We start from the raw sequence: 24,453 nt of genomic DNA, 5'->3' as shown, positions 1-24,453 counted from the left end.
ACCACAAGGAGGCATGGCTGCAGGCCAGCAAGCCCACCACACGCTGTCAGAGGGCTTCTGGATCGCTTTCACATCCTGGGGACGGACTCAAATTGAGTGAGCCACCATGTAACATGATCTAGTATTCCATTTTAGGCAGCTAGTTATGTAAATAGGCAATTCTCAGGGCTGGCAGGTAAGAGGATGAATTTTAAGAAGGCAGAGCACAAAGGTGTGCATTTACTCTTCTGAGTCTGTCACCTTAGCCCCACTTCCCTGCTGCTGATCCTGCTCCTGTAACAGCTGAGCATTTGATTTCTGCAGCTCTTTAATGATGGAGGATCCTGTGTCTGGGGAGCTGTGGAGGACTCTGTCTCGGGGTTTTACAAGATGAGATTAATAAGCTTTGCTTCGGTCCCTGAACTAGATTCTTTTTCCTCCTGGCAGGAGGGTAGAATGCTAACACTTCGGCTTCCCAATCATCTTCCAGCTGAGAGTGGAGGCTACTCAGCTATTTGAATGTCAGATTATCTAGAATATGGCTTTTACGCGCCTGCACACAATGTAGGGAATGAAAGACAGGCTGTTTTTCGCAGGAGAGGAATCTGATCTGTCCACATGGCTGGCAGGTGTTCCCTTCGCTAAGATTCACTCACGGATCACCCGTTTAATCAACTTGTTCATGAAAGCAACCCCTCAGCCCCTGCCCCTTTTCTGACTTTGGAACAGGACCACAAGCGTTAGTTAAAGATCTTTGCCAGTGAGAAGGGCACACATAGTGGAGCAGATTGTGGCCGGGCATTACAGACTTCTCCCTCGGACCATGTGCCTTCTTGCCCTGGGGAAGGGTGGTATGGGACTTCAAGTCACAGGATGGGGGACAGTGGGATGGTGGTTTTTAGTATACATCATGTCACTGCCAATTCTGTCCTTGATCAGAGTGTCTCAATCACTGAGATAGAGTTGAGCTGCAGCTACTTTCTACTTAATGGAAATTCTCAGAGCACTCACATACCGCTGAAGAACAGTACAAGAAGCCCTTGAAGAGTGAGCACGCTAAGAAGCCACACAGATATTACCTGGTGAAATTAGTGCTGCACTCCTGATTTTTTCCAAATGATAAAAAATGCAAAACTATGTTATATAGACTTCTTCTAGGCTCATTTCTTCACTCAATTTTGAGAAACATAAGTTACAAAAATCAGGGTTTCAAAGAGCTGTCCATACACCCCTGTTCATAGCAGCATTATTTGCAATAGCCAAAAGGTGGAAGCAGCCCGAGTGTCCATCAGTAGATGAATGGATAAACAAAATGTGGTAGTAGTCAGCTTTAAAAAGGAAGGGAATTCTGACACATGGATAAACCTTGAGGACATTATGCTTAATAAAATAAGTCAGTCACGAAAAGGCAAATGCTGTATGATTTCACTTATATGAGGTACTTAGTCAAATTCATAGACATAGAAAGTAGAACAGTGGTTGCCAAGGACTGAGGGGCGGGCAGTTGTTTAATGGGTATAGAGTTTCAGTTTTGCAAGATGAAAAGAGTTCTGGAGATTGGTTGTGCAACAGTGTGAATATACTTAACACTACTGAACTGTTCATTAAAAATGGTTTAGATGGTAAATTTTATATGTGTATTTTACCACAGTTAAAAAATTTTAAAAACATATAAACTAAAAAAAGGCAAAGATTACAAAACTCATGCCATCTAAATTATACCTCAATAAACATGACTTTAAAAATACATATTATAACCTGCTCAGAAAACTTTTGTTGACTTAATTGATTACCCTTGTTCTGATCTGTTGACTTATTTCTTTAGGACAAAAAAAATCAAACTTTGAGTGTTGATATGCACACGATACTAGTCAGGTGAGCAGGTGTTCCAGCATTTGACAAGCTTTCTCTGTCGCAGTTCTTTGGGAAGCCAAGTTAGTTCAGAAGAGGACATGAGGACTTTTGCATTCCAGATCTAGCTGTCTTTGCATGAGCTGGCATGAGTAAACATAAGGCCTCTAGTTTCTGTGAAAAGTGTCCTGGGTATACATTGAATACTCATATAAGCAGACAGAGATGTAATGCCCGGAATACAATAATCCAGGGCAGTTATACAAACAAATAAATTTAGAAATTGAGCAAAGGGCTCATCAAATGCTCACAGTACAGTCTGCATTTATCCTCTAAAGCTCCAAACCTACTCCTTAAGGCAGCCACATGAGCACAAGTGCTGTAGGTGCAGACATTTGGAACAGTGCCAGTGACTCATCTCTTTGGTGATGCTTCTTCCCAACTGTGTGTAAGTCAGCTTGAGCCAGGCACAATGTCTGTAACTGATCTCCTAATTTGGATTTTTTTCTACTAAGGATGAACCATTCATACACTGTACTGCCAGTGCTTCCAGAACTCCAGCTAGACTTCAATCCCAGTGCCCATAGGCAGGATATGGAATCGGAGCCCATCAGAAACAGGAAAGAAAGGCTGTTGTGCAGTCCTTTGGGACTGAAGGATGGGAGGTGTTGGGAGAAAAAATCTGATCCAGAATGTTTTAAAGGATTCTAAAGATGAGGTGAGTCAGTAGGGAGCTGAGCCACTGAGTAAACGCCCTGATGCCAGGTAAGCGGGTCACATCGCGGTGGCAGGAAGAGAGGGGAGACTGAATTCTTTCTAAGGGTGTTCACCGGTGAATGAGGAGGTCTGTAGGTAGAGTGAAGGAGGAGAACCTGGGAGCTGTCCTGGAACTTTTTTCTTTGGTGTACTACTCTCTCTCAAAAACTGTGGGCTTCCCCTCTTAAGTAACCTGCCTATGGCCTGGACTGAGAAAGGGAGTTAAGAGAAGACAAGATGCAGGCAGCTCAATGACTGATAGTGGGAAGGGTCAAACACACCCCAGAGGAAGAGTGTGTGTGTGTGTGCACGTGTGTGTGTGTGTGTGTGTGTGTGTCTGGGTGTGAGAGAGAGAAGTAAAGTGAAAATCATTCCTATTTGGCCTTGCCACCCTCATCCCCCTGCAAAAATGCAGCCATCGGTCCATCTGAGCAGTAGGTCTCCTTTCTTCACGACTACTGCAACAGCCCCGAGATCCTACACCAATGAACAAAGGAGGAAATGATTGCAAGATGGTGCCATGCAATTCAGAAAACGAACCCCAGAAATTCAATGTTTTTTAAGCAAAGAGACCGGCTGCCACAATAACCTATGAAGAGCCTCCCACCGCCGCTTCACTTCTATACAGATCCCCGGCATGTGTCCCTACTCCAGCGAGGGGCGTAGTGTAGCTGTCGGGGAAGCCATCACCCTGGAATTGTCTTCTGCATTCTCCCACTGTCCCCTCTCTCATTTCCTTCACTTCCTCTGTCCCAGCCTTGGGCAGGTAAGGGCCCCTTCCAAATGGCAGTGGATGCTGAATGACAGGTTTAATTTTTTTCCATTTGAAAAGAAGCCAGAAGACTCTGACCCCTGCTTTCACAGTACAGGCATCTCCCATCTTTTCTGTGTCTAATCACAGTGACTCAAACACCCCCACGTGCGGTGAGGAGCTGGGAGGGGGTGGTTAGTTGGCAACATCCAGATGGCTGAGTAAGCAGTTTATTATTCTGCTTGTTTAGGCGATAAACAAGCCTGACAGTTACCCCTGGGGTTAGCCAAAGCCCCCTAAAGTTCCTTCCCCTTCAGTCTTAAGGGATGTGTTCACACACTTCTGAAGCTTCACAATTAGTTGCATTTACCAACTTGCTATTGTCCTTTCTCTGAGGAGCAGTGTTTGAAAAGGAGAGATGAGTCCCCACTGTTGCCTGCTGCTTTCATAATGCCTGTTTTGTTGGCTTGGGATGAACTCTTTCAGGGAGCCCAGGGCTGCAGCTCGTTTCCCTGCTGTGTCTAATACGCTGGGAGTAGTTATCTCCTCGTTATCTCTGTACCTCTGTCTTGGGTCCTGGGAAGGGATCCCAGTGCCGAGAGAGAACAGTCTGCCCAGTCCCCCTAGCTTCGCGGGGGAGAAGTCTACCTTCTGTTTCCTTTGTGCTGCTCTGGCTGCTCACGTCTTCTTCCTGTGTGCTTGGCCTTTCTGAATTTGTCTTTCTAGACCAAGATGGGTCCTCTGGCTTTAAGAAAAATGGCTCTCTTGGCATCAAGTAGATCCCCCTCCCTGACCAGTAATGTCTGCAAAAGAGCAGAGGTGGAGAATCCTGACAGTGCCGTTGCAAAAGCCACCAATGTACCACAGAGCCAGCTGTCCTCCTGCCAGCCACGCTTTCCTGGTGATCAGGATTTATTCTTTTATCATCCACAGATATGCCTTGAGAGAATGGTTCAGAAAGTCTTTAGGTTTGCAGAAATGATTGTCAGCCCTTTTCTACTTACCCTCACAGGCTAAAGATGGATTTGACAGGCAGGAGCCTGAAGGCATATGGTATTTGTGCTGCGGGTTATGTGTGTGATGAGAGTTCTCAGCTGTCTGATTTCTTTCCCTAATTCTATCGACAAAGGCCCATGTGCCTATGCTACTGGCCTGGCAGAATTTTGAGAATCTTGGATTGACTGGCAGATCTTTGGTAGGGCCATCTCACCCAGCCCCTTGCTTTCCAAGCAGTGAAAGCATTAAGTCATCCTAAGCAAAAAGGAATTCACCCTTTTAAAAAATATCCTGGAGAATGAATTCTATTTGGTTCTCAAGGATGTATGTTGGGGGCTGCTATCAGGGAATTATTATATCTAATCTAAATTCTTTAAATTGAAGAAATACTTGGAACATTCTGGAAGGTGGGGAGTCAGGTACTCACAAAAAATCAGCATAAATAACAGAGCCACAAAGTCTTATCATGGTATGACAGATACAGTAGGTACTACATAAATATTGACAAACGAATAAGTGGTATTTTTTCTTATCTGGAAAAATATTGGGAAAACTTTCAGAAAGCCAAATTGTAAACATCTTAAGGAAACAGAAAACAGGATATTCATCCACAGAGCATGGTAAATAAGAAAATGTGCCAGATTAATCTAATATTATTATATGGCTGAGTGTCAGGCCTGGTAGTCAAAGAGGGAGCACAGTATATAATCTCTCCTGGCCTTTGCATGGTTTTGGATTCCCTCCCACAATAATGCACCTCAGTAAACTAGGGAAATGTGGTCAGACCACACAGCTATTGGAGGTGAGTGGTCCTGGCAGCAGAGGCAAAAAACGATTGGTTATCACGGTCTCATTCCAGCCAGAGTGGTCCAAGCAGAGCTCAGCAGCCAAGAGGGTTATAGCATCTTCATCAGTGACTCAGATGGGCCAAGACCTCGTTCCTCAATCAGGTGAAGAGGTGATCAACTGCTGAGAAGAATGATATGGGATTTTCCCCTGAGCCAGTTAGGTGGGGAAAAAATAATATGCTGACTTCGATGAATTGAAAAAATGGACAGAAGCAAATAAACTCAGAAAGGACAAGTAGGGCTGAATTGTGGGTCTGTGTCTTGCCAGTGTTCTGGCAAACTCATAGAATGTTGGGGGTATTGCAAGATAGCTTAAGCTTTGTATCTCAGGCTTTTAAGTCAGACAAACCTAGCGAGAACTGAATCCTGCCTTTTCCATTGCTGGATGCATGACGGTGGGACAGCATCTGGCTTCCCAGCTTCAGGGCCTCAGCAAGCCCATAGGGACTTTGGGGGAATGAGAAAAAGTACGGCTGCCCTGGAGAGTGGAGTGAGCACTGGTTTCAGCACGTCCTTCCCTACTTTTTTTTTTTTTTTGGCAGCTGGCCTGTATGGGGATCTGAACCCTTGACCTTGGTGTTATAACACCATGCTCTAGCCAACTGAGCTGACCACCCAGCCCTTTCCCTCCCTCCTTGGTGGGGTGGCCTCATGCAGCACAAAGCCCACATGAGCACTTCACAGATCTGTGCCTCAGTTTCCTTACTAGAAATAGTAAAATACAGACAGTGATAGATACTTGAAATGATGAAATAAGGTGATAGATATGAGTGCTTAGCATAGTGCCTGGCACATAGCAGACCCTCAATACATTGCAGCTACACAAAAAGGGGAGAGAGGATCACACCGTCCACTCTTCCCACTGACCCTGATGCTTCTGGGGGACACATATGGGTGCAAGTTGTGGTCCCTACAGGAAACCTTTTGTCTTCTTGGTCTCTTCTGGTCCCACAATAGAGGAGGGGTGGGTGAGCTGGGAGGAGGTGGCAGCGGCAGGGCAGGAGCAGGTGGCCATCCACAGTCACCTCAAGTGGACGGACACTGCTGGGTGGTGCAGAGAAGAGGAAATACAGGATGAGGCAGGAAGTCTTTCCAGAATCGACCACCCCTTTCCAGGATGCTTCATCTGTACTTTACAACCCCACCTGCTTCTCAATCCTGAGTTTTCTAGGCACTGCCCAAGCCTGGACTAGTGGATGGAGCACCCATCTTGATAGTCCAGTCTGGAGGAAGAGTGAGCTGGAACTCCAGCCTTCTCTCATATAAACACGTTGTCCCCTGTGATCCCGAAGTATGCTAGGCAACAGGGGTCTCTGCTGGCTCTAAAACATCTTGCACAAGAATAACTACATGTGCCCCCATCCAGGCTGCTCCATTTTCCTGAAAGCAGGAGGCCCCAACAGAGGACTCCCTGCTGGACTGTCAGTCTCTCCTGCACATCTGTTATTCACGGCTTCCCAGGGCACGGAGCTCAGAAGGTGGTCTCCAAACCCACTGGGAGAACAAGTGGTGCTAAATAAATGTCCTGACATTCCTGAGGAGTCCTAGTATCCTAGGACTGTAGAAAACCCAGCAAGCTGGAGAAGATAAAGAAGGAAAACCAGAGTCCTGACACAGTAGGATATATGAGGCTGCACAGGCTGCCTTCGGGACCAGCTGTGCCTGCAGTGCTGTGGCCTCAGGCAGTGAGTCCAGGAGGGTTTTAAGGATGACCTTAGACCAAATCAACTGCACCTGTTCAGTGCCTTCCCCCCACAAAGGAGAACTAAGAGCCACACAATTCAAATGAATGGCTGTGGAAATTCACTTTGATAGAGGGATGCTATCAGAGGCTTTGAGGGCAAGATTTGAGAAGGTAGAGATCAGGAAGCAGGTGGATTCGGGAGAGAGCGCTGGTGCAGAGTGGGACAGAGAGAGCCCTAAGCGTCCCATCCCCAGTCCCCGGCAATGACCCAGATGGGCTTCCCTCTGGAGCAGCAAACGAGAGCGCTCCCCTCTGCAGCCACCAGAGGTCATTGGCTCCTGCTGTTGGAGCTGCGAGACACCCTGTCTGCAGGGCCCTCCAAAGCCAGCACAGCCCAGTTAGTGTTTCCCTCAAGCCCTAGAGCCAACACTGACCCAGGTGGAGAGACAGGGATGACTCTCTGCAGAGCCCCTCCATCCCCTTGCCAGGGAAGGCCAGCACCTTGAGCAGAGATCCTGGGCTCCCATCCTCAGCCTTTTGCCCTCAAGAAGCTCGTCCTGAACACAATGGGAGATGAGGAAATGGCAAAATGCCTGGCCACCTGTCTGGCCAGGGACCCTGACACCTGCTCCTCCCATATCCTTCAGAGAGGATCAGCCCCAAGGAGCACCTTCCTTCTGCCAGGGTCACTCACTCACCCACCCTACCTTCTTTTCAGTACTGGAGTCCAGTCCTGAGCAGGCAGCCCCACACCTAAACCACCTCCATCCAGAACGCAAAGCAAAGCAAGAGTTTAGTCTTCACACTGACCTACAGCAAACTCAGGAAATTCTCTGTCCTAAGTTAAATACACTTTGTATTTTTAAAAAACATCACCATCCAGTTAGAGACCTTGGCTCTTCCCTGACATTCAGTCCCTTACAAGTCAGTCTGACCAAGGTCTGCCTCTGAAACCTGTAAAAATAGCCCCTTTTCTGCATCATCACTCCAGACCTCAGCATTGCCTGAACCGTGATGAAAATTCCCACTGCCAACCTTTCCCTCTTGGCCTCTCTGTGTATTCTAATCTGTCCACACTCAGCTGCCAATGCAAATCTGACTACTGAAGGTTTTGGGGCTCCCCACTGCCCAGAGTTCCAAGTTCAACTTCACAGCCTGGCCCACCCCACTGTGCTCACCCAGATTCACGGCTCCTCGAATGCCCAGCGCTCCGGTCTGGCTCTGGGCCTTTACGTGAGCTTGGATCTCCGGCTGTGTGCCCTCCCCACTTCTGCGGGAGAACACTCCCATCTGTCCAGATCCGGGGGAGATAGCCTCTTCTCTCTCAGTGCCAGCTGCTTCTTCGTAGGTGTCTCTGCCTCTCTTATTGTGTCCAATGGCAAAGTTTCATTACTACATCTATGTGTCTGACCAGCCTGTGAGCGACCTAAGGACTGGAACCCTGTCCTAGCGTAGATGTCACTCTGGAATGATTCCACCAGCCTACACATTATCTGTATTTAGGAAGGCCTCAATAAATGTTTGAGTGAATGAATGTTCTCAGTGAAGGTTAAATCACATAATAACCAAACTGGCTTCCCAACGCTTGATAAGCACAAATGCTTTAGGTGAGAACCAATCTGCAGCCATCTCTCTTCCTGGCAGAAGAGACAGATGATGACAACGGTAAGATGTGGGCTCTGGTGGCACATGCTGAGTGTCTACCATGCAGAAGGTTATGCACTCATGTACTCATGCAGAATACCATGTGTAATCTCCACCCCCAATTTTATAGACGAGGAACCTGAGGCTTAGAAAGATTGCCCTGGGTCATTCAGCACAATGAAGGGCAGAAATGGGGCTTGACTTCAGGTAACCCTAAGGGCAGTGCTCTTTATGGCAGCATCGGACACCAGAGGACAGGGGATTGAGCTCTAGCTCCCCACTGTCCAGTGTGTATGAAATCTCGGGCCTGTTACTTCATCTCTTTGGGCCTCTGTTTTCTCATCTTCATCACACAGCAGTCTTGAGGGTCAAATGGGATTGGCTATGAAAGCGTCTAAAAATGATAATGTGCTATGAAACTAGGAAGGACCATGCTCTGATCTTTGTGGCCCATACCTCTTCTCTCCGTCATGCCATTTTTTTTCCTTCTCCAGCTGTCTTAGTCTTTTTTCCCTCCTCAGGCTCTATTCCTTATTTCCGAGTACTTCTGTGACTTGACAAGGTCCCCTGAGTTTACACCCAAGGAGCTGTCCATTGTCCTTACCTTGGCTCATCTGAAAACCCAGTGAACATGCAGCACTTAGCTGTTTAAGTTCCAGATGCCTCCCTGTCCTGCAAGGCGCATTAGTACCATCACCTCTCCCTGGGTGCTTGAATATTCTGGCTGTCTACCTCCATCCCCTCTTACCCACCTGCCTTTTCTACTCCTTCCCACTGCAGTTCATCACAGAGGGGTTAAACTTTTACTTCAATTCTGAGCAGAGCATGGGCACATGTCACTCTGGTGGGGTGTGGAGGGTGGGCTGGAGGAAGGGCCGGGTGAGGGGCAAGGAGGCCAGAAAGAGGGGATCGCAAGAATCCTCCTGAGGAATTTCAGGCAGTCAGGGTAGTTAGGTCTCTTGGAGGGGCTGCAGCGCCTCGGGTTGCTGGTATCTCATAGCCTGAGACAACTCCCTATGTCTTCTGGGAGCCATCAGTTCTGAGCTGTGATCTTGCCCCTAGTTCATGCCAGCACCAGGCAAGAAGAGATAAGCCATCCAGTTTCTCCACAGGCGGCTGGCTAGGGCCGCTCAGTTATTATTTCCCTCTCCATAAAGCTCTGGAAGACTTCCAGAGCACTCGACTTTCCCAGCCCCGTCACTCCTGGAGGGCCTGCCTGGCATTTCTGAGCATTTTGAGAAGAGCCCTGCCTACCTGAGCAGAGGAGCCCCTCCCCCGCCACGCTGCAGGTCACGCACAGGGAGGCCAGGGAGCCTGCTGATTCTTCTTTTGCTTTGGCTCATTTTCCTTCTGAAGCAGCAGGCTCATCTCCTGCATTTTTAATAGCTGAGCATATTTAGCATTCAACACACACGTGTGGGTTGATAAGGCCCAAAGAGAAGGCAACAAGCCATCTGGGGGAGGAAAGCCTCCTCCTCCCTCCTCCCAGCCTCCTGTCCACATCGGTCTCCATCAGTGGGTTTGAGCTCCCCGGCAACTCATTATGCTGGTCCAGGACAGCCAAAGCACAGCAGCCGGGCAGGGCCTGGTCCCCTGGCTGGGCAGGGACTCCTAAGTAAAGGCTGAAATGCTCATTGTAGCTCAAAAGAGCCAAAAGCCATAATTCCCTCTTCTCACCTGGGGACCGAATCATCTCGCCCACCTCCCTCCAACCTTATGAACTACGTGGACATCAATGCCGTGGGATGCTGGCCGTGGACTCTGTGGCCTCTGGCTCCCTCAGAAGTAGTCCCCAGAGGCAGGACAGTGAACTCGTGGAGGGGCTCTAAGAGTCTGGGTGTTTTTCAGGGGACAGATCTGGTAACATGGTGATACCCTCTTTGTTTTTTCCCTTTCTTCTAATGTAGAGTTATTTTTTAACCTACCCAGCCACAGAAGCGAGAAAATAACAAAACCACAGGCCATTTAATCCTGCATGAGAAAGTCAGGAGGTCAGTCCGTACTCCAGGGTGGTGTTTTTATTGCTGTACATGTGAATTTGAGCTGTTTGGGAAATGGTGCCCTAATCTGCTGTGAAATCTGTTCTAAAGGCCCTGGACCACCATGGGCTGCACTGCTTATGTTTTCTGGGTCTGTAGGGGCCGATGCAGAGCTCATTTGGGGCAAAGGAACAGAACTTGGCAGAGGATTCTCTGCCTGACCCGACTGGGCTCACCAGTTCTGTTCCCGCCACAAACCCAGCAGTGTCAGGCTAAGGCAAGAAAGGAGTGAGAGTTCCTTCCACCTTGCGACTGGAATTTAGCAACTTCTGTCAGGAGGTATGACATTAAAGAGATCCCAGGAGCCCATGAACATGCCTTTGAATCAAAGAACCAGAGGGACCTGCCCAGGGTCACCTGGCCTATGAGTCTAGATCTGCACTGTCTGACATAGCAGCCACTGGCCACTTGTGGCTATTGAGCACTTAAAATGTGGCTACTGGGCCAAGGAGCAGAATTTTAAATTAAGTTAAATTTAATTCATTAAAATTTAAAAAGAGGCTTGATTCAGTTATTAGAAAATGTTTAACTATGTTTGAAACAACTTGGGTATGTGAATCTATTTTATAATCCCTAGTTTTTATGAAATCTAAAAATGGATCAAGTATTTCTGATGAAAATCTAATGTTCAAATTAAGATGTGTTATAAAACACATTCAGGATTTTGGAGATTTAGTATAAAAAAAGAATGTAAACTATCTCACTGGTTTTATGTTGAAATGATAATATTTTGGATATATTTGGTTAAAGAAAATATATTATTCAAAATTAATTTCACCTGTTCTGCCATTCGGAGCAACATGGATGAACTTGGAGGAAATTCTAAGTGAAATAAGCCAGGCACGGGAAGAGAACTACTTCATGTCCTCACTTACAAGTGGGAGCTAAAAAATACACAAAGAAGAAAGAAAGAGAAGAAAGAAAAAAAAACAACCCCCCCCCCCCAACAATCACAATCATACGTTGAACTTTCAGAAGAAGAGAACAGAATTGTGGTTACTAGGGGTAGGAAAGGGGGATGGAGGAGGGGGTTAGTGAGAAATTAGTTAATGGACCCCAAGAATGATTATGTTTTGCAATGATGAACGTGCTAATTATCCTGATTTGATTATCACATATTGTATACAAATACCGATAGTCAGCTCTGTACTCCACAAATATGAACAAATCAATTATGTTTCAATAAAAAAATCAACTTAAAAATTAATTTCACCTGTTTCTTTTCACTTTATTCCAATGTGGCTGCTAGAACATTTTAAATTACATGTGCAACACACGTTATATTTCCACTGGACAATGTTAGTCTAAACAAATTACAGATAAAATGTTAACCATTTCCAGGAATGGAAATCTGACAAACCCCTTCAGGGTCAGATCTAGCTCTTTCGAGTCAACCATGAGGGCACCACATTTGTTGAGTGGGTGAGAAGCTACAGTATAGGAGGCCCTGCAGTAACTACTGAACAGCAGAAATACAGGAAGTTAAATCTGCAGCAGACCATAGAAAGTGTCACGGGGAGGTAAAATTTAAGTGCTATGGGGATTAAAAGGAGGATGACAGTTTCTCAGGTTGCTGGCAAGGAGGAAGCAAATGAGCAAAGGGCTTTGAGAAGAGGTGAGGATTTTGGCCAGGACGGATGCGGACAAGACGCTATGGGAAGAATGCTGGGCTCCACAGTCCCTGCTCCCTCAGGCTCCTCTTCCCCATCCCAATCCTCCAGGGCCCCACCCTGGGCCTCTGTTCTTCTCATACCACATACCTTCTTCGGAGGCCCCATCTGTCCCACAGTTTCCATGCCACATCTATGCTGTTGACTCTCAAGTCTCTATTTCCAACCCATGCCTCTCTCCTAACCCCTGGATCTTATTCAATGCCCACCAGACATCTCTTTGTAGATATTTCTCAGATACTTCAAAGTCCATGGATGCTCCAGCTCAACTCATCCTCTCCTTCCTTCCCTACACTCTGGTCTTTATCATCCTTTTCTTGAGGAAGTGGCAGGACCACCCACCTGGTTGTCCAAGCCAGGAACCTAGACATCAACCCAAACTCTTCCCTGTATTCCAGCCCTGCATACATCTAGCCCCAAAGGCCATGGAGTTTTCCTCCCTCCTATTCTCCCACCTGGCCCCTTCTGTACATGCCCATCACCACTGCCTGGGTCCAGGCTGTCATCTCGCCTCAGCTGGATGACACAACAACATCCTCACTATTCTTGCCTCTTCCCGAGTAGCCCCTCAAGCCACCCTTTATACTGTTGTCAGGGTGATCTTACTACAGCTGAAAACTGCTCCTTTAACTGTTCCATGCAGTTTTCAGGGTGAAGTCCAAATTCCTGAATTTAGCACATACAGTGGGACTTTATAATCTGGCCCTCGCCCACCTATCCAGCGTCATGTCCTGAGTCTCTCCCCCTGTGCAAATACCTCTGCACATTCTTTTCCCTTTGCCTGGAATACACTTTACACTTTCTTAAATAATTTTTTATTGTGATAAAATAGACATAAAATAAAATTTATCATTCTAATCCCTTTTTTTTTTGTGCCTAGCTCCTTCCTACTACTTGTCCTTCAAATTCAGCTGAAGTATGACCTCTTTTGAAAAATCTTTTCAGAGTCCTCAGCCTGGGTGAGGATCCCTTCTCTTGTATTACCAATACCATAGCCCACATCACACTGTACTCTGTGCTGGCTTATATCTCTTTTTACAGACTCCCTAAGACAGTGTCTGTGTCTTATTTAACTGTATCCCCAAGGCTGCACAGTACAGTTGTACAGGTCATGCACTGCACTAGGATACTTGGCTGAGGAAGTGAGTAGGGGATGAAGGCCATTAGTCAATTGTGTACTTGGTACAGGACTGCAGCCAGGCCTTTTCCTAATTTGCACAAAGGTGACATCAGTGAGCCCTTTGTATCCCCAGTGGTTGGCATATTGTATTAGTAGGTGCTCATTTAATGTTGAGTAAAGATAGGTTGATGTTCTAGGCAAAGGTACAGGGGAAAATATGGGGGTGGAACTGGATGATCGGAATTAAATTAGGGGGTTCGGAGGCAAGGTGTAGAGTGTCCCTTATGTTGGGCTGAGGGGCTAACCTTTAATTCTGCAAGCAATGAGGAACTTTGAGAATTTTTGAGAGGATTGTGATTTAGAATCACAAAATATTCAGATTTGAAAATGAGACATGGAGAAGTTAAGTCACTTGTTGAAGGACACTTGGGAAGTCAGCGGCAGGGCCGGGACTTGAACTCACATCTCTTACCTCTAGCTCAGAGCTTGCTCTTCCACTCTGTGCTCTGGGGAAGCCCTCGGAACTGAGGCGAGCCCTCAATACCCTCCAAGCCTCCAAGCCAAATCTCCCCAGCCTTGGGGCCTCTCTCTCTCCCCTGACACACCCTCTTGGCAATGGTTGGGCAGGCTGGAGGTGAGAAAGGTGGGGAGACCACTGCCACCATCGTGCGGCCTCCTCATGGTGCCCCCGTGGTGTCTGTAGAATGCTCACCTAGGCGAGGTGAGGTGCATCGCCCATCAGCTTCCTCCTCTTCATGCAAGGTAAGCACTCTAGTTTTTGAAGGCCTTTTGTTAATTGAGAGATAGTGCCCTCACTGCAATCCTTTTGTTACTTATCCCTGGACCCTGGCTAGTTTCCTCAGGTTCTTTCAAAAACCACTTTCCACCTCTAGCTAAGGGACCTTGCCCACGGCAGGTCTTATCAAGTGTGTGTTGGACGTGCAACACACGAGACCCCTTGTTTGCTCTTTCATCAGGTGAGTTCATCTATGATCTTCCATGGCCCCCCCGTGTCTCCACCTGGCTTATGAGCCCCTTGTCTGGCTTTCCTGATTTCATTTCTCTGTAGCTCATTTCTGGATTCTGAATAAATTCTTTTATCATTTTCCATTTTCACTTTCACTCTGAGTCTAAAGAGCCATTTCTCTAGTTTTTTCGAGAAAATTGACTTCTCAATCTTTATCCCAGGTTATGGGAGCTCTGTCCTTTGGTGCACATGATAATAATGATAACAACATTATTGCCAAATATGTATCAAACATGTACTATGATCCAGATATTGTGTCTGCCTCCTTTATAAAAATTAGCTCACTTAAGCCTCACAGTAATATTATGGGGGTAGAGCTATTATTAGCCCCATTTTACAGGTGAGGAAAGTGAGGCAGAAGAAGATCAAATAACATGCCCAGGGTGACCCAGCTGAGATTTGTACACAGGCAGTGATTCCAGAGCTTGTGTTTACATCAGGACACCATGCAGCCTCAGCAAACAAACTCTCAGGCACTTTCCCAGGTTACTGATAACAGAGATTGCAGAATAGTGACTGGGAGAGTCACCATGCTGGCAGGAAGGCCCAGAAGTTGCCAACTGTCACTCTTAGACTAGGTCTTCTCTAACCAGCTACATTCTCCTACATGATGGACCCAAGATTGCAACAATCCAAAGAGAACAAAGCTTATCCACGAGGCCCAGCTGGATGGCAGGTAACCCCCCTCCTCTATGGCCTTGTCTAAACCTTTCCACTCTGTCACCAGAGGCTCTTTAATTGATCTGGCACAATTAGCTCTGTACTAAGTCATTGTAACTTCCAGCGTGCAGCGACAATCCCATTGATAGATGATTTTATGCTACAGCTGTCCTAGGTATGAAGTTAAGTGTAATTAACTATCATCAATTAATGGAATGCTTTTTCTCTTTATATATAAATTAGACAGACTCCACCTTCTCCCTTCTCTGCCTTCACGAGGCCTGAAAGATAAGGCTGGAGGCGCTGTAATAAACTAGCCCTGGAGGGCTCCAGGTTGGGGGCCCTCAGCTTTGGACGACACTTATCTGCCCATTCCACAGTTAACCTTTTCTGATTTGTCAGTCACCTGTAGCCAGCTCTCCCAGCCCATCAAAGGTGTGATGAGACCTTTCCCTTGGTCCTCTCTTCCTCCCGTGCTCACCTCCCAATTACCTGCCTCTGCTGGGCCCCAGCTGCACGCTGCATGGAGGCTCCGTGGGGAGCCCGCCTCCGGGGCTGGGGGCAGGGCCACGGCCTCGCTCCCTGCCGGGCAGACTGTCTGTGCTCTTGATTATTTACACCAGAGCTTCCCTTCACTGGGGTGGAAGATTGAGAAGTGGCCATATAATTGAGGAACATCTCCCTGTCCCTTTCCTTAGACACAGCCTGGCTCAGCTCTCAAGAGAAGACAAAATCCCACAGTCAGGCATAGAGTGCTTTCAAGGTCCCACGTTTTGTCTAGTATTTAGGTTTCTCATTCCATCATTCTGGGTTTCTGTCCCTGCCCTCTTCAGTTCCCCAAATTCCTGGACAAGACGCCCAGGAACAAAGCCAGAGGGTAAATAAACACTGTTTCCCATGGTGACAGGGACAAGCAGCGAGGACAGACAGCTGCTGGCTGCCAGCACCGACACTCACCATGGTTTATCCCTTGATCCTTTTGCAGAAAAGACTGTGTGCTGTTTGCTGCTGGAGGTAAGTAGATTGTCTTTGGGCGTTTTGAATGGCTTTGAGGTGCTGCTGGCAGAATTATGGCCGCTGAGACAGGCTTTCGTTTTCACCTGTACTAGTGATGTCCTGGGATTGGAGGCTGGGGACGCTGGAGAGGGAGAAGGTCTGCACATTGACCCGTGTCTTCTCTCTGCAGGGGGAGAAAGAACAGAGCTCAGTACAGATCTGTAGCAAGCGAGTCTCTCACACACTCATACATCCTCACATACACCACAGGCAAAAAGAAGCGCTTTTCTTGCAATGTTGGCATCCTGGAAGCCTCAGTTCTGATGACGGTTTGTCTTGACATCTGCTCCTATTCTGCCAGCTAGCAACGATTACATTCTGGATTTCTGTATCAAACAGCACACTAAACTAACACCGAGGTTGTCATGGGAGGCATTTACCAAGTCATCCTTCTGCAAAGCCACTTCCATGGGAGTAGCAGAGGGACACTGGATGTTACCTGAATGTAGCAGGATAAACACATATCCAAAGTGATCCCCAGATAGCTACTCAGAGGCCACCAGGTCCTTCAGGGCAGTGGGCAGGGCAGGGCTCTCAAAAGAACAAATAGAAAATTCTCACACATGACCCTCTGCAGAAGCGCCAAAGTTAGGGGGACCAGAAGGGCTTACTGAAAGGGTCTTTGAGAGTTGGGAGATAGCCCAGCATCTATCCTGTCCTGGGGCTGAGGAGACAGTCTGTTGACACATGCCAGCTGTGGCCTCTCCAGGGTCCGATGAAGTTCAGGGCCACACATGCAGGAGGACATCAACACTTGAGGCAGAATCCACACTGTGGGACACGGACTTAGACTGTCATCACAGCTTGCTGAAGTTCTGCAGAAAATGCCAGAGCTCTGGGCAGAGAAGCTGCACGTGTTCATGCTCTGTCAGCCCCTGTGGTCTTGACTCAATGGGCAGGATGAGGACACTGACCAGGACAGCAGATACCCACTAGGGTGTTTGTTAACTGTTTTAGGGTAACAGATTTGATGAAAGTAAAGGACTCCAGAAAAATACACATTTACTCATGCCTGAAAACTCTGTACATGATTACAGGAGGAATCCCAAACCCTAAAGAGACAAAGGCTCTGGAAATCCCAAGTCTTCTCTGGCTCTCTTATTCCCCACATATGATTAGTGCTTAAGATGTGTTGAATAAATAAATGAAATGATAACAGACGTCCTCATAGGAAGAACTAGAGGTCACAAATCCTAAAATCTGGGTTGAATGTGATGGGAGACAAAGATGGCAGACTGCATTCTCCTCCACCCAAAGCTCAGTTTCAGGCTCCTTTTGTTAGCACAGCAATTTTGGTTGCTCTACCAGGCACCCTGACCTGGAGGAGGAAAGGCAGACTATCCTTGGCCACCTGGGATGGGAGTATGGAGTATCTCTGTGCTCTCTTGTACCCATGGGCTGCCAGGGCCGACTCAAAGCAGACTGATTTAGTCTTCTGATGAAATGAGAATTGGGGGAGAAAAAGTAGATTTTTGAGGACTGTCTGATTGCTGGGTATTTTTGCCTGACCAGTGTTCACATGTTTCCCACACAGAATAATTTCACAGGGTAATTTTTCTTCATTGATTCAGAGTAGACCTTGTATACATGCTTAGTTCCCAGAAGCCATCCTATGGAAGTGTAGTGGATTGAATTATGCCCCCCACCCCCAAACTCACTGAAGCTTGAATTGTGTCCCTTAATTTTATGTATTAGAAACTTGGCCCCCAGTGTGACTGTTAAGAGGGTGGGAAATCTTATTATGGTAATTGAAAGGTGGAGTCTTGAAAAGGTGATTGGATTGTAGGACCATGCAGTAGTGAATGGATTAAAAATGGTGGTCAGGGGTGTGGTTCTGAGGGCTTTAAAAGAAGAGGAAAATCTGTCTGTCTGTCTGTCTGCTCCACCATTTCACAATGTGATACCCTGCATCACTGTCGCCATCACCAAGACCCTCACCAGATGTGTTCCCTGGACTTTGGACTTCATAGCCTCTGAAACTGTAAGCAATAAATTTTGTTTTCTTTATAAATTACCCAGTTTCAAGTATTTCATTATAAGCAACAGAAATGGACTAATAAAGAAAAGTTTTGAAAGTTCCAGGCTTCTGTTTTGATGTTGTAGAGAGATCACTGGACTGGGAGCCAGGAAACCCAGGCCCAGCCATACCATATATTAGGCTTGTGGTCTTGGGTTTGCCATTTAAACTCTCCTGGTTTCTGCGTCTTTATCTGTAAATGAAGTGGGTCCCTAGATAGCTTCTAAGGCCTCCTTCTACCCCATTATCATAAATACAAGGCATTCTTATACCTGCTCCTTCTCTTCTCATCCCTCATGATTCCTGGATATTATAGCAATAATCACAGCTGAAGAATTGAACTATTTTACTTAGGCAGGATCTTCCTTGGAGGAGTTCATCCTTTGTAAAATTGCACTGGCCTTTACAACCCCTGTGAGACAGGCAGGAAGCAGCCAGGCGTCTCCACCCTCCTCACGGCTGACTGGCCAAAGGAGACCCAGAGAGGCGAGGTGATCGCCAAGGTCAGGGCCAATGGCTACTGAGGAATGGGGCCTCGGTGCCGTGTGCATGGGCCAGCCATTTCTCAGGAAGGCAGGAAACGAGGTATATTATGAACAAGGTTTGAAGCCAGGAAAGTAGGAAATGCAGAACTCAGAATCGCTGAAGATTAGAACTGGATCCTAAAAGTCAACTAGCCTGATCTCCTTTCTAATAGACGAGGTTGTCTGTTACTAACCCATAGGGCAAAGCTAGCTGGTGGCAGTGCAGGGACTAGAACCAAGTCTCCTCACTTCAAATCCATAGTTGTTTCTGCCCTTTAGAAATTTCTTATTTAGCAATTTCTTTTTTTGGCAGAGGTTTCCAATACTAAAAAAAGACTTTGATTTTTACCACTGACTGTTTTAGATTTTTCTGTAGTCTTCACTCACTCACTTGCCATCACTTGCTCAAAGCTGGTGGGGACTGGGGGGAGGGGAGGATGTATAGAAATGTTCCTCAGTTTAGGTGGGGAGTTAAGCCTAAATAACAAAGATAAATTTTATTTTGCTAAGTGAAGGGTTAAAAATTATACAAGTATACAACTAAAGATAAATCACAAGGTAGGGTGCCATTAAGCACAAAATGATCAGGACAGACCAGAGATTTCAAAATCACCTTCCCTGAGAATTCTGGTTAGTGGTCCTGGCTGACTATATTCTGCTGCTAAACTTGCAGAAAAAACTATATCAATGGGTAAGTTTTTTTCTTGGTTTTATATTTTAGCTCTATATGACCCTCTTAAATGACCAACTGGAAGAACAAGTTGCATATGAAAGAATATGCACTGAAACCTGAAGACAGCTCTTTGCCCTTCATGTGATTTTTGTTTAATGTGTGACTTTGTATTGCAATAAACAGACGAAAGCAGTATTTCTCACTTGTAAAACTGTTCCTTGTTGTTCTGATTGAATCAAATCTATCCTTATTTCACAGTATTCCATAGAGGTCCGTATTTCTGGCCCCTAAGCTGGGGGACCAAGCTTGCCCCTACTGGTGCAAGTGAGAAAAGCTACGTAAGAATTTAAAAGTGGCGGAACCCCCTGCATCAGTGTGGTCAGGGCTACATTTAGGAGGTGAGCTGCAGCTAAGCTTGTGAAAACTAGTAGAACTGATGTCCGAGGTAGGGCAAAGTGAGTAGATTTTAAAGAAAGATCCAATTCCTCTCATCTGTGAAGAACTGCCTGTAGATGACTTACAGTTTTGTCTTTTGGTGGACAGGTGGGTGGGCTGGTGATGGGAGAAAGCAGGTTTTTGTTTCTTGTAAAAAGACGTTGCTATGCAGGTGGAATTTTTCTGAGTAAAGCTTTCCAGATTTATGTTAACAATCATGCTGATACAAGCCCTCACCGACCTTAAGCTTAACCATTTCTTTCTACGTTTTGGTTAAGGGATTGCTTTAGGTAGATCCCTATAAATTATTCTAGTTCGACTAGCCCTGCTCAGAAAGAGTTTATAGAACATCATGTTCCTCACTCACTGTTAAAATATTTTATAGACAAGCAATTTTAGAGAAAAAGGTCATTTCCCTCTAAACTTTTCCAATCTTTGTTAATAGCTTTAACAAATAATAATAATCTTTGTTATATAGCTGTATTAACAAAACTATAATCAATTGATATTTTGGACAATTCTTTGTCAACTAACATTCTATATATACATATCCAATTCCCATATACTTGCCATTTTAAATGGTTAGATAACCAATCATGAACATGCTGTAGATTATTTAGCTACTCTCTTACTATCTACGTACTGTTCATTTTTTTAAAAAAAACTTATTTAAAAGTCATTTAGAATGATTTCCTTGAGGTATAGTTCCCAGAGTGAAAGGTTGCAACAGTTTATAGCTCTTGCTACACATTTCTTTCCACACCATGTGACAGAAAGCCCAAACCAATCTATTGTGCTAATGTTGAATATAAGTACCACTCACTCACTGAAGTGAAAACAGAAAATCACTGTCAGAACACCCATGCAGAATTAAGTATCCAATACATCAATAACAACCTCAGTGAGTGATCTCGGGCCAGCAATCTCCTGTCCTTTGGCCAACGGTAATAAAACTTTATTAAGATTTTTCTATATGCAATACTTTACTAAACACTTGATTTACTTTGCAGCATTTAATTCCTTACAATACCCTAAGGAGGTACTATTGGTATCTCTATTCTACAGATGAGGAAACTGAAGTTCAGAGAGACAGTGAGTTGCCCAAGGTCACAGAGCTAGGAAACATCAGATCTGGGGATGTCTTCAGAGCCTGTGTCTTAACTCAGCTTCACCACCTTGAAATCTTGGAAGATGCTGCTGCAGATTGGGAGAGCCTGGAGAAGCCAGCAGGAACTCCTCCCTTCCCACTGCCATGGGTATTTCAGCTGGGCACCCAACTCCCCTAGGGAGGGCAAAGAAACACTTTTTAGGTGCCAGTCAGAAGCCCCATGCCATAGCCTGAGACCTCAGTCTCAAAGAGTTGGGAGCCCCAGGACCAAAGAAATGAAAAACCAAGTCCTTTTAATTTTTTGCATTTCCACACCAGAAAGTCCAGGCCAAGCCCTCAGCAGCTGACTATTTCAAGACCACCTGCTTCACCAGAGCCTCCTTAAACATCCAGGTGCAACTCCAGGGGCACTCCTGGAGGCCAGCTGAGCCAGGGCTTGCTCAGCATTCCAAAAACCCATCAGATGTGGGGAGCCCTGGTGTCTCCCCAATTCTCTCCCCTTACTCTCTGAAGATGGAATCTACCAGGTTTCAGGCAATTCCATTTCAGTAAAAATTTAGAACCCTCCCTTCTCCCTGCGCGTATCCCCTGAGATATTTTCAAACTCATAGCATCAATGGCCTGCATTTAAAACCACAGCACAGATGCCTCATGAATGGCTGAGCCAGCCGCAGACACCCAATGTGGCTCCCTGTACCATTTTTAGAAAGAACTTGTTGTGAATTTTCCAATATAGGTTTTAAGGGACCAATCCCCTGCCGATAGACTTTGAGCACCACAGTTGCTATGGCCTGACACGGTTGTGTAAGCAAACTTGGGCTTAGGCCAGCATGTGGCTTACTCATTTGACAGTGTCTCCTTCAGTCCCCACCTCTGAGGGCAGGTGCGTGGCGAATCATTAGCTGGTTTCTATTTGATCAGTGGATTCTATCTGCTTTAGAAGCTGCAGTCGGATGCTTCCTACAAAGAACAACCCTGAATTCCGAGGGACCATCTTCCAAATGTAAACTGGATTTGGAAGGGACCTTGGCATGGGGAACCATGCCAGGGACCATGCTAGTTTTATCTCATAACTACTTTGTGAGGCAGGTATTCCCCCAGTTTACAGCTGTGGAAATAGAGGCAGACAGACCACATTTGAGAAACTTGCCAAAGTCACCAGACTATTAAGTGGAGGAGCTGGGGTTAGAATCTGAGCTGGTAGTCTTATTTGCTAAATTGCAGTTAGACACTAAACATAGTGCCATGGTGGTTAGAGGGGGCATACTGAATCAGCCTTCCTCAGCAGAGGAGGAAATGAAGATATAGGAAAGCCAAGTGACTAAGGCAGGCAATGAGTGGCAGGCAGAGCTGTGCCAAGCAGTCCCAGTGCCAGGAGTACTTGTGAGCGTTTCTGCAGTGTTCACAGTCTCCTCAGACTGGAATACCTCTTTAAAAGATGTCAAGGCCTGAGTAGCTGGGGAGGTATTCCTTAAAAAATGGGTGCCTGTCGCCAACTGACTTATACTAGGTCTTCTTTACCCCTTTTCACCTCCTACCCACTGCGGGGCAACATGAGCTATCGGGGGAACTAAGTTCTTTGACAAACACCAGTGTGGGCAGGTGGCCGGCACTGCTCATGGCAGCTCAGTTCCCAAATCCCCTAGGCTCTGGCTTGGTCTCTTGGCCATCTGGTCACCTCATGCCCATTCATTTAGTTAGGAAGGAAAGCAGCATTTCTTGAGTGCTTACTACGTGTCAGGCACAGTGCAAGCTACTTTTCACTTACCAGATCATGTAATTTACCCAACAACCCCACAAAGTGGTATGAAACTTTTAGCCTTCTTGTTATAGATGGGGAAATTAAAGCTTAGCAAGATTATGGAAGAAGATCAAGGTTATGCAGACCTCAGTGGCTGGCAGGGAAGCCCAGGCTTGCCTGGTCCCAGAGCCAATGCCCTTTCTACCATGCTACTCTACCTGGGATGTTCCCTTTCCTCCACACTTGAGAAATGCAACTGCTCCAGTGATTCTTAAAAAAACAAACCCAAACATTTCCCATTTTCAGAGCTGCCCTAGGATGTAACTGTGAAGTCAGATAACTTGGGATCCTCTTTATTTTTTCTGCCTTGGTAGTAGGATCCTCTTTATTTTTTCCCCTTCACCTGCTCTTCTGATTGTCATTTATACTAAGGTGCAAATTTCTGGCATTGACCACTGTTGGGTAGGATCTGGGGAGTCCCAGGGACTTTCCAGGGCCCTGAAATATTTCCCTCAGCTCCCAGGGATGCCCTCCCAAGATACGTACCCTAGCTAAAAGGAAAACCCACAGAAATGTAAACCTGAGGGGAAACAAGAACATGTACACATTTCCAGGGGTCCTTTCAAGGGGTTACATTTTTCTGGAGAGCAATCTGGTGATCTGGTGATAATAACAGGAACCGAAAAGCATTCTTAGCCTTTGATCTGGTAATCTGGTAATATTAGCTTGGAAAATAGACCTCAAGGAAATATTTCAAAAGAAAAAAAAAGTTCAAAGATATTCTCAGTAGCACTGTTTACAGTAGTAAAAATATACTACAAACAACCTGAATGATCTATAATAAAACAATTGAAAATGACAAGTATGAGGGTTATCTCAGGAAACGTGTATGTGAAATAGCATGCCCAAATCCACAAGAAAATGAAAAATCACAAATAAGATGTAAGCACTAATCACTACTTTTTAAAAACATTTAACATATATGTGAGCATGATGGAAAAAAGGAAGGAATAGGATGGATCACTTAATAGGCTCTGGTTTGGTTAAAGGTGTTTAAGACCATACAAGAAAAAAGATTAAAAAGATAAAAATAGACCACCACCACCACCAACTACAAAAACGCTAACATATCCTTAAGGAGAAAGAGCAAAGGAGAGAAAAGAGAAGAGAAAAACGGGTAAAAATTAAGCCTCATTCATTCATTCACTTTTTTTTTTTTTTTTTTTAGCATTTCCTCCTCACCTACAACGTGCTGGGCACAGGGATATGAGCACTGGGTTATCACAGTGGTGATAAGAGACACTGTCATTGCTAGAGCTCTGTAATCAGAGGATTCCCCTCAAGGTGGGGATAGCACTCTCCAGATCCTGGCTGGCTGCCACATCTGTCACCCTGAGTGGAGAACATATTGGGCTCAGAGGCAGGCCACTGCTGGTGGACCTGAGGGGAGTGAACAGCCCTCTCTGATCTGCTGGATTTCACCTGCAGCCAGAGACCAGCTCCTCTCAATAACATAGGCCTTTTACTGCCCCAGCTGCCCCCTGTGCCCAGTTCCAACATGGCAGTGGAGGGGTTCACAGGGCATTCCACCTGTATAGTGCTACACTTGTCCATCAGTATAACTCCCTCCACAGCCACCAAACTCACACAGCACAAGTCACAAGAGTTTAAACACAAGAGTACCCATGGCTTTAGTGAAAACTGGTGGCCTCCAGCTTTCGGATAAGTTGCTGGATTCTACCTTAACATGGCACAGCTGATATCATCCCTGCCCCAGGGTCACCGCAGGGACAGGTGTAGCAGACAGCTGGACACTGGGCAAAGTTGGAGGCATAAGCCAGGTATCTTTGGAGAGAAGATCCGTGAACTGGGAT

General features: G+C 46.1%; 1 protein-coding gene across 1 annotated transcript in view; it reads right to left on the bottom strand.

Annotated features, from left to right (window-relative positions):
* The window catches only part of ATXN7L1 (ataxin 7 like 1), a 222,277-nt gene that overhangs the window by 28,809 nt on the left and 169,015 nt on the right, over positions 1-24,453 (bottom strand). Inside the window, exon 4 of the mRNA XM_063099843.1 lies at positions 15,983-16,205. Coding sequence (XP_062955913.1) covers positions 15,983-16,205 — 223 coding nt within the window. The remainder of the gene's footprint in view (positions 1-15,982; positions 16,206-24,453) is intronic.

Source organism: Cynocephalus volans, chromosome 6, assembly GCF_027409185.1.
Source record: "Cynocephalus volans isolate mCynVol1 chromosome 6, mCynVol1.pri, whole genome shotgun sequence".
Lineage (NCBI taxonomy): Eukaryota > Metazoa > Chordata > Mammalia > Dermoptera > Cynocephalidae > Cynocephalus > Cynocephalus volans.
Note: the sequence above shows the minus strand (reverse complement) of the source record. Positions and strands in the feature narration are given on the sequence as shown.